General features: G+C 48.7%; 2 protein-coding genes across 2 annotated transcripts; one reads left to right on the top strand and one right to left on the bottom strand.

The window, feature by feature from the left end:
* The first annotated feature begins 270 nt into the window (after nucleotides 1-270).
* LOC123128476 (galactoside 2-alpha-L-fucosyltransferase-like) lies at nucleotides 271-3,086 on the top strand. The gene is made up of 2 exons (XM_044548488.1): nucleotides 271-763; nucleotides 1,512-3,086. The coding sequence occupies exons 1-2, from the start codon at nucleotides 517-519 to the stop codon at nucleotides 2,936-2,938; spliced, it is 1,674 nt and encodes a 557-aa protein (XP_044404423.1). The 5' UTR covers nucleotides 271-516; the 3' UTR covers nucleotides 2,939-3,086.
* Nucleotides 3,087-3,285: 199 nt separating this feature from the next.
* Nucleotides 3,286-5,410, bottom strand: LOC123128477 (photosystem I chlorophyll a/b-binding protein 5, chloroplastic). Its single transcript, XM_044548489.1, has 6 exons — nucleotides 5,077-5,410; nucleotides 4,846-4,978; nucleotides 4,282-4,394; nucleotides 4,035-4,139; nucleotides 3,834-3,922; nucleotides 3,286-3,744 (listed from the first exon to the last, which is right to left on the bottom strand). The coding sequence occupies exons 1-6, from the start codon at nucleotides 5,262-5,264 to the stop codon at nucleotides 3,608-3,610; spliced, it is 765 nt and encodes a 254-aa protein (XP_044404424.1). The 5' UTR covers nucleotides 5,265-5,410; the 3' UTR covers nucleotides 3,286-3,607.
* Nucleotides 5,411-9,489: the final 4,079 nt, after the last annotated feature.

The following is a 9,489-nucleotide window of genomic DNA, read 5'->3' as shown; positions in this document are numbered from 1 at the left end:
AAAAATGAACAAAACACGCGTTTCCTTGGTTCGGCGCGTTGGAGTTGCTCTGACCGCCCCCACCATCCAAAGCTGCATCAGCAGGCACGCTTGCCTCATCAACGCCGAACCCGGCGAGCCGGGCGAGCCTGGCGCGTCCGGTGCCCCGCACAGCAACCCAGGGCATGGCCGCGACCGTGCCACGCACAGAAAGCAGGAGCAAGACTACAAAAGCCACGCCGACGCCGAGGCGCCCCAGCGACCACCGACAACGCCACACCGACGCCCACCGCATCGCGTCGCTCGGCCCGGAGCCACTTTTTCCACCTGAGAAACGCATCGCATGGAAGGTTCAAAACCCCTGCGCGTGCGGCCCCGACTCCGCCCGTCGGCCCCGCGCCCACCCCCTCCCCTACTACATCAACCCCGGTCGCGCCGCGAGACGTAGGTAGCGCCCGCCCATCTTTTGACGCCGCCCGTGCCTTTTTCCGGCGGAAGGCAGGCAGGCAGGCAGAAGAACCCCGGGACGCGGCCCGCATGGACATCAAGGAGCGGATCCGCCGCACGCCGCGGGAGGAGGAGGCGCCCGCGGCGGCGTCCCCGCGCGGGAGGAAGGGCGGGGCGGCGATGCTGCTGCTGCGGTGGTCCCTGCCGGCCGCGGCGCTCGTGGTCTGCGCGGTCCTCCTCCTCCTGCTCGCCGGGGGCTCCGCCGCGCGGAGGGGCCATCTCCTCGACGCTGATCCCTCCGGGCGCGATGACCCGCGCCTCGTCCGTCCGCGAGATGGTACGTACGTGACACACATACCACGGATACGCCTGCGCCCGTAACGCAAGTTTCCATTTTTTGAGTTCGCCTGCGCTAGGACCACGGCTTTTGTTTCAATTCTGATGATTTTTCTGAGTTGTAAGTACCGGTGGATGGCGACGTTACATTCAGGATGCCAAGCATGGCGCCTTTAATGTCTGGGCCCCTTCTCTTTTGACATGTGCGCTGATACTCAAGTTCTGCAAAAAAAAAAATAAAAAAAAATCCCGACTTCTTTTCCCAGATTGTTTTTACCAGTTTATAGCTCTTAAAAACTCATAAGTTTGATGGTTATTGATATTTGCCGTCGGGGATGTAGTCATCACTCAAAATGTGTCGTGTGGCACTTTTTTCAGATCACTGTGTGCAGTATGAGCGTGACATCCATATCGTATCAGCGTTGATGCCAAGTTACCTTTATTTTTGTTGCATGCTACACATTGTCGACTTTGGCTAGTTTATGTTTCACGCTACTGTTACGTGCCTCGTCTTCTTTATGCACTGCATTGTGCTATCCTTATCATTTACTAGTGTGTCAACTCATAGTGCATTATAGCTAACTGACTTGAATAATTCGCGCCTACCTCAGATTTGTATTGGCATCACTGCCACTTGACCAAAGGATGATCTTTTTTATAATGTTTTTACTACAGTACAGATTGAAGTGTAACTCTTATATTCTGTATATGATTTCTGATACAATGTTTTTCTGTTGTTGTGTTTTCAGAAGATGGCACCTCGGGATCTCCGGTAGTTGTCAAGGACAAATTACTTGGAGGCTTGCTAGTTCCCGGTTTTGATGAACAATCATGCCTAAGTAGGTACCAATCAGTACTGTATCGTCGAATGTCGCCCCACTTTCCATCTACCTACCTCTTGGAAAGATTAAGGAAACAAGAGGCCCTCCAGAAAAAGTGTGGCCCACGAACTGAATTTTACAGGAAAGCTGTTGAGCAGCTTAAGTCTGGTCAGGATATTAAGGTCATGGACTGCAACTATCTGGTCTGGACAGCTTACAGTGGTCTAGGGAACAGGATCTTGACAATCGCCTCGGCATTTCTGTATGCAATCCTTACAAACAGAGTCCTACTTGTCGACGGAGACAAAGGCACCGCAGATCTCTTCTGCGAACCATTTCCTGAAACTTCATGGTTGCTGCCGTCAGATTTCCCCATTAAGCAGTTCAAGAACTTCAGCATTGGCTCTCCTGAGAGTTATGGAAACATGCTGAAGAGTAAAGTTGTTCATTCTAGCCCTGCTTTTCTCTATCTTCATTTGGCTCATGACTATAGTGAGTATGATAAGCTTTTCTTTTGTGAAGATAATCAGCAGTATCTCCAGACAATCCCATGGCTGATCCTGAAATCAGATAATTACTTTGTACCTTCACTTTTCCTGATCCCGGCATACCAAGAGGAACTCATGAGGCTTTTCCCCCAGAGAGATGCTGTTTTCCACCACTTGGGACGTTACTTGTTTCACCCCAGCAATGCCGTCTGGGGCATGATTACAAGATACTATGATTCTTATCTTGCCAGAGCTGATGAAAAGTTGGGTATCCAGATCAGAGTCTTCGACACCGAAACTGGTCCGTTTCAGCATGTCCTGGATCAGGTCCTTGCATGTACATTCAAGGAACACTTGTTGCCAGAGGTTAATACTCAAGAGCCAATTGTCTCACCAAGGAAGGCCAAGTCGAAAGCTGCTCTAGTTACTTCATTAAACTCGGGATACTGTGATAAATTCAGAAACATGTACTGGGAACATCCTACGGCAAATGGCGAGACAATTAGCTTCCACCAGCCAAGTCACGAGGAACATCAGAACTCAGACAAGAAAATGCACAACAGGAAAGCCTGGGCAGAGATATATCTGTTAAGCTTATCTGATGTCATGGTGACCAGTGCATGGTCAACTTTTGGGTATGTTGCCCAGGGTCTCAGTGGTTTGAAGCCATGGCTTCTGTTCAAGCCTGAGAACCGCACTGCCCCTGATCCGCCTTGCCGCCAAGTTCTGTCCATGGAACCATGTTTTCATGCTCCACCTTTCTATGATTGCAAAACTAAGAGAGGAACTGATACGGGAAAACTTGTCCCACATGTAACACATTGTGAAGATATGAGCTGGGGGCTTAAGCTAGTCGATCAGAATTAGTGGTAGATGTGGTGCGTATTTCCTATCCAAATCATATATGTACAGTGCAAGCCAATATATGCTTAGTTGTGTGGTATAGGTGCAACTCTGTTTCTATATTGCAGGAAAGTGTTTTCTGGCTTGGCTGATATAGATGCAATTACATTAACTGCTGCATTTGTTCTCAAAGATATGTTCTGCAACTTGCAGGACATGCTAGTATTAATTTCCTTGTCTGTAGTATTTTCATGTTCTGCGACTTGCATTCAAGCATATGCAAAAAGCCATGGCAGCGTTTTTATGCTGCCGCAGAGTTTTGCCGAAATGATGCCATGTCGGATAACTGCAAAGATGGTGCCATGGCAGAGTTTCATCGAAAAAACACAAGCATATACTGCAGACTAGGATCAATTGCAAGAACCAGAAGCATCATTGTTTCAATATAAACTATAATATCTTGTTTGCATTTGAAGAAAATCAACTTTTCATCCCATCTGTATGGCAGTTGTGTAGTGAGTTTCCTATAGTTCCTCCAACAGAAGCTCCATATTCAGTTTTTGTGACTGATCGGACCTTGCAAAGAAGAGAGCCGAGTAGACGTACCCTTCCTGTAACAAATCATTGTGATTTTTTGTGCTACACCTTTAGATGGAAAAAGGGGGGAAAGAGCGAAATTTCGAGACAGAGTTTTCAAGACAAGGTTAGTGCATGAATGATATTTTTGTTGAAAGGATCTGAAAGATGTGTCAAAAGGTTCTCAATGGGCCCAGCGTGAGTCACAGACGCTTGCACAATAAAGCCAAGCATAGCAACCATTGCCAACCTCCCTGTAATTGATAGCAATAATATTAGCAAATCACAAATATTACTGCAGGATTATCTTGCAATCCATCGTACTTCGAGAAAGTGAACCTACCATTCTTAATTTCTTTCAGCTTCACTTCATTCGCATTCTCTATATCCTTGGCGAGTCCCATTGGGTTAAATAGTGGACCCCCAGGGTATCTGTTCAGATTTGAGAATTGTAATAATGATAATTTAGTTAAAGCATCGAGCGAGAGACTTGCCATTTGCCAAGGGAAACGGTTTCAGTCTTCAGTTGGAGAATGTTGCTTACCCTGGCTGTGAACCCGCAAGTGAAGCTTCTATCCCAAGGAATGTCCCTTCCTTTGCTTGTGATCCTGGACTAACGAAGTCCATGTACCTCTTGGTTTCGACAAATCTGTCGAGGATCAGATTTATGACAGAAACAGGTCAGTCATGCCCTGTTTCAAGTCACTACAGTCTACACCATTTAAAACTTCTGAGTTACTGGATGAACTCTTATGCAACTGACTAAATGTTTCAGTTGGATGTTGAATTACCCCATCAAGAGAAGCTGGACAAAGAAGAGTGCTGTGGTGTTGGCGAAGTCAAATTTCGTGGCACCTGCTTCAAACCACACGGGTAGGTTGCCGAGTCCTGATACACGGATCAACTACACAGAAACACACCAGTTAGACCATAGAAGAAAAGAGAGCATCAAAGCCATCGATTCCATGTTTGGTTTCTGCAAGTATGTTTCAGTGTGGTAGGAATACTATTAATCTTGGAAAAAAATTCCTAGGATGCTCTTGTGGAGCTGATGTGTTGGACATGAACTTGCTGACGTTGAGATTGTTATTTTCATTTGGCTCAATAGTTCCCTATGTCATATCTTGGTTTCTCTCTCTCTTTTCTTTAACTAGAGGTATTGCCCTTCCATTTCCATTATCAAAATTCAGAAGTCATGCTTGTTTTCTCACTGTGTTTCTCATAGTTCATCCTAATTTAAGCACCTCTCCAGCTAATTTTGCAAAATCAAGCTTCAGTGCTATGGTTTCTTTAAACTGAGAACATATGACATTCCACAGGAATTAGCAAAGAGGTCAAGTGAGCAACGAACTTACGTCGGTTCCGAGGATGCCGGCAACCCCTGCCATGGCGAACCGGCAGTGCACGAGCTCGGCCTGGACGTACCACTTCAAGTCCTCGGGCTGCTCCCCGAGCCCCAGGGGATCAAACCCGTAGTCACCAGGCAGCCTACAACGACAAACACCAAGCAACCCATCAGCCTAACAAGCAAACCAACCATCACCACCCGCAGAGAACGCCGGCAGAGATTGGCACGGGTGACTGACGTGCCGTCGAGGTACGCCGGCGGGTCCAGCCCCGGCAGCCATGTGGCGCGCTCCGCGGTGGCCCGGACCGCGAACGGAGCTTGGACGTGGTGTCCAGGCATGGTGACCATGCTCCTGCTGCCGAAAGGTGCGGGGGGCCTGGAGGAGAGGGTGCAGACTCTTCCATGGGCGTTAGCTGCTAGCGCCATGGCCGCCGCCGCCGGACTTGGCTGGCTGACCCCTTGCTCGCCTGACTGCTGCCGGCGAGGGTCCTTCTTGGCTGCTGCTATTTTGGTTGGGGCGTGTGGGTGGTGCGTCGGACGGATCAAAAAAGGCGTGGATATGGAACTAGAGGCGTTCGTACTTCGTAGCTCCAGTGGCTGTCGAGTCTGCAGCTTGTGTGACTTTTTTTTCCAGGGGATGCAGCTTGTGTGCTGGTTCCAGGCCGGAGTGTATTGAACGGGTTGGGCCAGGGATTTTGTTCCAACGGTATGGTTGGGCCGTCGTCGGCCCACGGCTGGCTGCGACGTCTCGGCATGGGCGTGTCTGTAGAGCTGAGTGACGGACAGCGCTTGTGCTGATGCATGAATCGTGGTTCCAGTCTATTCATCACACTTGCCAAAATATATTTAAACAAATCTTATGCGAATAGGAGATTTTCTTTTCAGCTAAAAGGAAATATATAGGAATATGAGAATTTCCTTTTCTTCAGCTAAAAGGAATTAAAGCGAGAAATTTAAACATATGGATTTGGGATGAATACAAACATGAGGTCGTTCTAGATGGATGTGGAGACTACCTCCGGATTTCTCGCTTTTGCTCTGGTTAGGATAGGTGGTTTTAGATGGCATTGGGTTTTCGCCCCATGGTGAGCTGCTCGATGACGAGTGCTTGCAGTGGGTTTTCCAGTGGTGTCTTGAACTCGCTTTCCCCTTTCCAGTTTCCTTAAGACCTGGACTCTGTATTTTCGTTATGTCATAGTAATGGAAAGGGGTAATGCCCGGTTCAAAACAAAAAACAAAAAAAACACGAGGTCATGTTTTATATTTTCTTTCTCCAGCCTGTGTCTGGAATGCAGTTTAGAAGGTGCCCAAGCATGCATACAGCTCAGAAAAAGAAAGAAGTTGCCCATTAGACTCTTTGGACGGATCCGCCTGTTTGACTGTTCTGGGCTGTTTGGCTAATCCGCTTTTTTGGTGCTTGTTTTTCGGAACAGGTCACAGAACACCTGACATCTCAATTCACACCGCCTTTTTCATTCCTGCGGGTTTTCAGTTACGCTGGTGTTTGTTAACAGATCTAAACATGATGAACACGTTTGGTTGCCCGTATAAGGTCCAACCAGGGTCGCGCGGGAAGAAACTGAGTTGTTTGGTTGCTAGCATACACTATTGGGCGTGCATCGCATGAAGTTTAAAGCACCTCTAGGCTTGTCTCGCGAGGCACGCTCGAATCGGCAGTTTCTCGCGAGCCAGGCCCGAGCGGGGCACGTGGGTGGCGGGGGCTGCACGCGAGGAGCCACCCTCGAGAAACCGAGCTGCTTCCTAAAGCGCCGGCAGTTATTACCCTCGCCTTCCCTCACCGCTCTCTCTTCCCTTTCCCTTCTTCCCACTCTCACCGATGGCAGCGGCGGCGTGTAGCAGATCAGAGAACAGCAAGTCGACCCCCGGCAACCTTCACCGGCATCAGCAGCAGCACTTCGGCAATGGCGGTAAGCTATTTTTTTCCTCCTCGCCTACTACTTCGCATTCGACTCGAGTTTAGATTTGATCTGTGTTAGGGGAACGGGGAATCGGGGTAAACACCATACAGGTGATCATAGCATCGTCATGACTACCGGTAGATATGAGGTTTCCAGTCTGGATTGAGTATAATATGAATGGGGATTAGGGTTCATCTTACATAGTACGCACAGATCCTAGCCTCGAGGACACTAGAGGCGATTGGAGCGGCGAGTGGCCTTGGTCTTGGTCCTCTCCTGCACCACCGTCTCTTCTTCCTCATTGGAGTCCACCTCGATTGGCATGCTTCGGTTTCCTGGCTCCGGGCCCTCACAATCATTGCCATCGCATCCTCTTCTTCCCCTTCCATAGGCACAGTATTTGTGGTGAAGTACATGCCGACACGATGGTCATGAGGACGCCGATACTGTCTGTACTTGGCCCACTTTGCCCTCTATCCAGCGTCGCCGTATTCAGCCTGATTCATGGTCCAGTGAAGTATGTCGACTGACATAGCGCTCTCCACTAGGTCAGGAATCAGTGTCTTCAACTCCTCCGGCGTCGCCTTCTTCAACACAACGTCTGACTCTTTGTGCAGATCTTCCATGCTGCTGAAGTTTGAGCACACTTCCATGGTGTTCTAAAACTTAGTGTGGTCACCCAGCGAGCACCCTAGGAAGAAAGCCATCCATTCAATGCCCCAAGGGAAGGGGGTGGGGTTCATGGCGTTGGGTTAGAGGTAGAGTGAGAGACAAAGAGGTGGTGGGTAAGTGGTGACCCTCACGGTGGGTAAATAAAGGGGCACACGAACATAGATTTTAATGGTGATGTTGCAAGGTTCATAATGCAGATCCTGACCCAGCCTTTGAACATCTTCATAATGCAGATCAAGACGGAGAACAAGGGAAATGAGGTGGTTGACAAGGGCAAGGACGTGGTGCCTTCCTCAGAGGTGACGCCCGTCCAGTGCCCGACCACGGACGAAGACGTGCCAGAGGAGCCCCCCAGCGGCAAGCGCCGGAACTACGACCATTACCATGAGGTTGGAGGGCCAACCATCTTCTGCAAGGTGATCATGCCCCCCCCCCCCAGCTCGAGGCCATACCTATGCCGCTGGACTTAACGAAGCAATTCATGTCCGTGCCGCAAGAGTTCTAGCTGAAGACGAACATTGGCTGCTCCTGGAGGGGTCACTATCCGGCTGTTGAATGATAGGGTCACCCTCGATCAGGGTTGGGCCACCTTAGCTGTCGTCCATCAGATCAAGATAGGCTTCATGTTGACCTTCAAGCTACTGACTCCCAACATGCTGAAGGTCATCGTCTTCAATGATGATGGCATTGAAGTGGTGACCAGGTGCGGGAAGCACGACGACGCCTTCACTGCGAATGCCTAGGACAGCACATCGTATGCTCCAACTGCTTTAGTTTAATATCGAACTGCTTAGTACTATGATTGAACTGATCTGTTTATGTGTGGCACAATATTTATGCTTACTACTATGTTCTGTTGTGTGTGTTCTTCCTGACGCTGGTGTGTAGTGGTAACCTCACCACATCGCCGAAGAGGTTATCAGAAAACAAGGGTTGCATGCAACCAAACAACGTGCTTATCTGTGAGTTCAGACAATGCGGGCAACCAAACACCATGCGCTAAGTTATTCCCTAATGCATGAGAACTAAATGCGAACAACCAAACAATGTGCAGATGTTAATTTTCAATGTGCATTTGTTCAACCAGCCTCATGTGAGCCAGGCTTGAGCTAGCCAGGCCCGGCTGCTACGACTGCTAAACACGCCCGATCAGATTCCTCTCTCTGCCCGTCGGAAAACGTAGGAAAAGAAAGAAGGAAGCGTCTAGGGAGCAGCCGGGTGCTCCCTAGCGTTTCCTGGCAGCCACCCAGAAAAGGTAATTTTCTGTCCCCCCTGTCCAGGATAGGAAAGTACCTGGCCCCCGCTCCCGATTCCCGCAGCCACCCATCGAGCGGGCAAATCACCTGGTCCTCCCCTTCGCCCGATCCCTCCCCCACCCCTGCGCATCTTCTTTTCTCCTTTCTCCTCACCTAACCCCTAGCCCCATCTTCTTCTCTCCCAAGCAAAGAAGGACAGCACGCCCCTTCCCCTCACCACTTCCAGATCCAAGAAAACCTTCACAGCCCTCCAATGGCGGCTCCATTGATGTTTCTTTTCTAGGCGCCTCGTTCCTGATTGCCTTGCAAAAAGGCAAAAAAACAAGGCAAAAAGGTCAGATTTAGCTCATCTTCCAGACCCCCCTCCTCTTTCCCCACGATTTGTACAAGGCTTCAGTTGTGCAAAACATTGTGTAAAAAAGATGTGATGTTAAGCATGTTTAGTCTGCTGTTTGGGCAAGTTTCAGCCCCCTGATTTGGGCAAATTTAGTCTGATGTTAAGCATCATATTTCTTCCCAGTTTTCAAAATCTATTTGCAAATCTGTTGCATATGAACACATTTATAAATCTATAGGTGCTGATAGTAAATGCTGACAAAAATATTAGGAAAATATAATGCCTTAAGCAAGAAAAACAACTGAGCAAAAAACAGTACTTATAAGAGGATGAGAAACAAACAAATCATGATCTATTTCTGATGTGTTCCGGTTCTATTAATTGCTTATAACAGTGCAAAAATAAACATTCTATTTGAGCAAAAACAGTGCTATAATGAGGCAACTAAGTATATGTCTGCACAAAAC

Source organism: Triticum aestivum, chromosome 6A (genome assembly GCF_018294505.1).
Source record: "Triticum aestivum cultivar Chinese Spring chromosome 6A, IWGSC CS RefSeq v2.1, whole genome shotgun sequence".
NCBI lineage: Eukaryota > Viridiplantae > Streptophyta > Magnoliopsida > Poales > Poaceae > Triticum > Triticum aestivum.
Note: the sequence above shows the minus strand (reverse complement) of the source record. Positions and strands in the feature narration are given on the sequence as shown.

What these genes read in the sequence shown, in the direction of transcription:
- LOC123128476 (XM_044548488.1), top strand. Translation starts at nt 517, where the DNA reads ATGGACATCAAGGAGCGGATCCGCCGCACGCCGCGGGAGGAGGAGGCG. An exon ending in CCTCGTCCGTCCGCGAGATG is followed by an intron (nt 764 to 1,511) that starts GTACGTACGTGA and finishes TTGTGTTTTCAG; the next exon opens with AAGATGGCACCTCGGGATCT.
- LOC123128477 (XM_044548489.1), bottom strand. Translation starts at nt 5,264, where the DNA reads ATGGCGCTAGCAGCTAACGCCCATGGAAGAGTCTGCACCCTCTCCTCC. An exon ending in GTCCAGCTTCTCTTGATGGG is followed by an intron (nt 4,140 to 4,281) that starts GTAATTCAACAT and finishes GATCCTCGACAG; the next exon opens with ATTTGTCGAAACCAAGAGGT. An exon ending in GCTGAAAGAAATTAAGAATG is followed by an intron (nt 3,745 to 3,833) that starts GTAGGTTCACTT and finishes TATCAATTACAG; the next exon opens with GGAGGTTGGCAATGGTTGCT.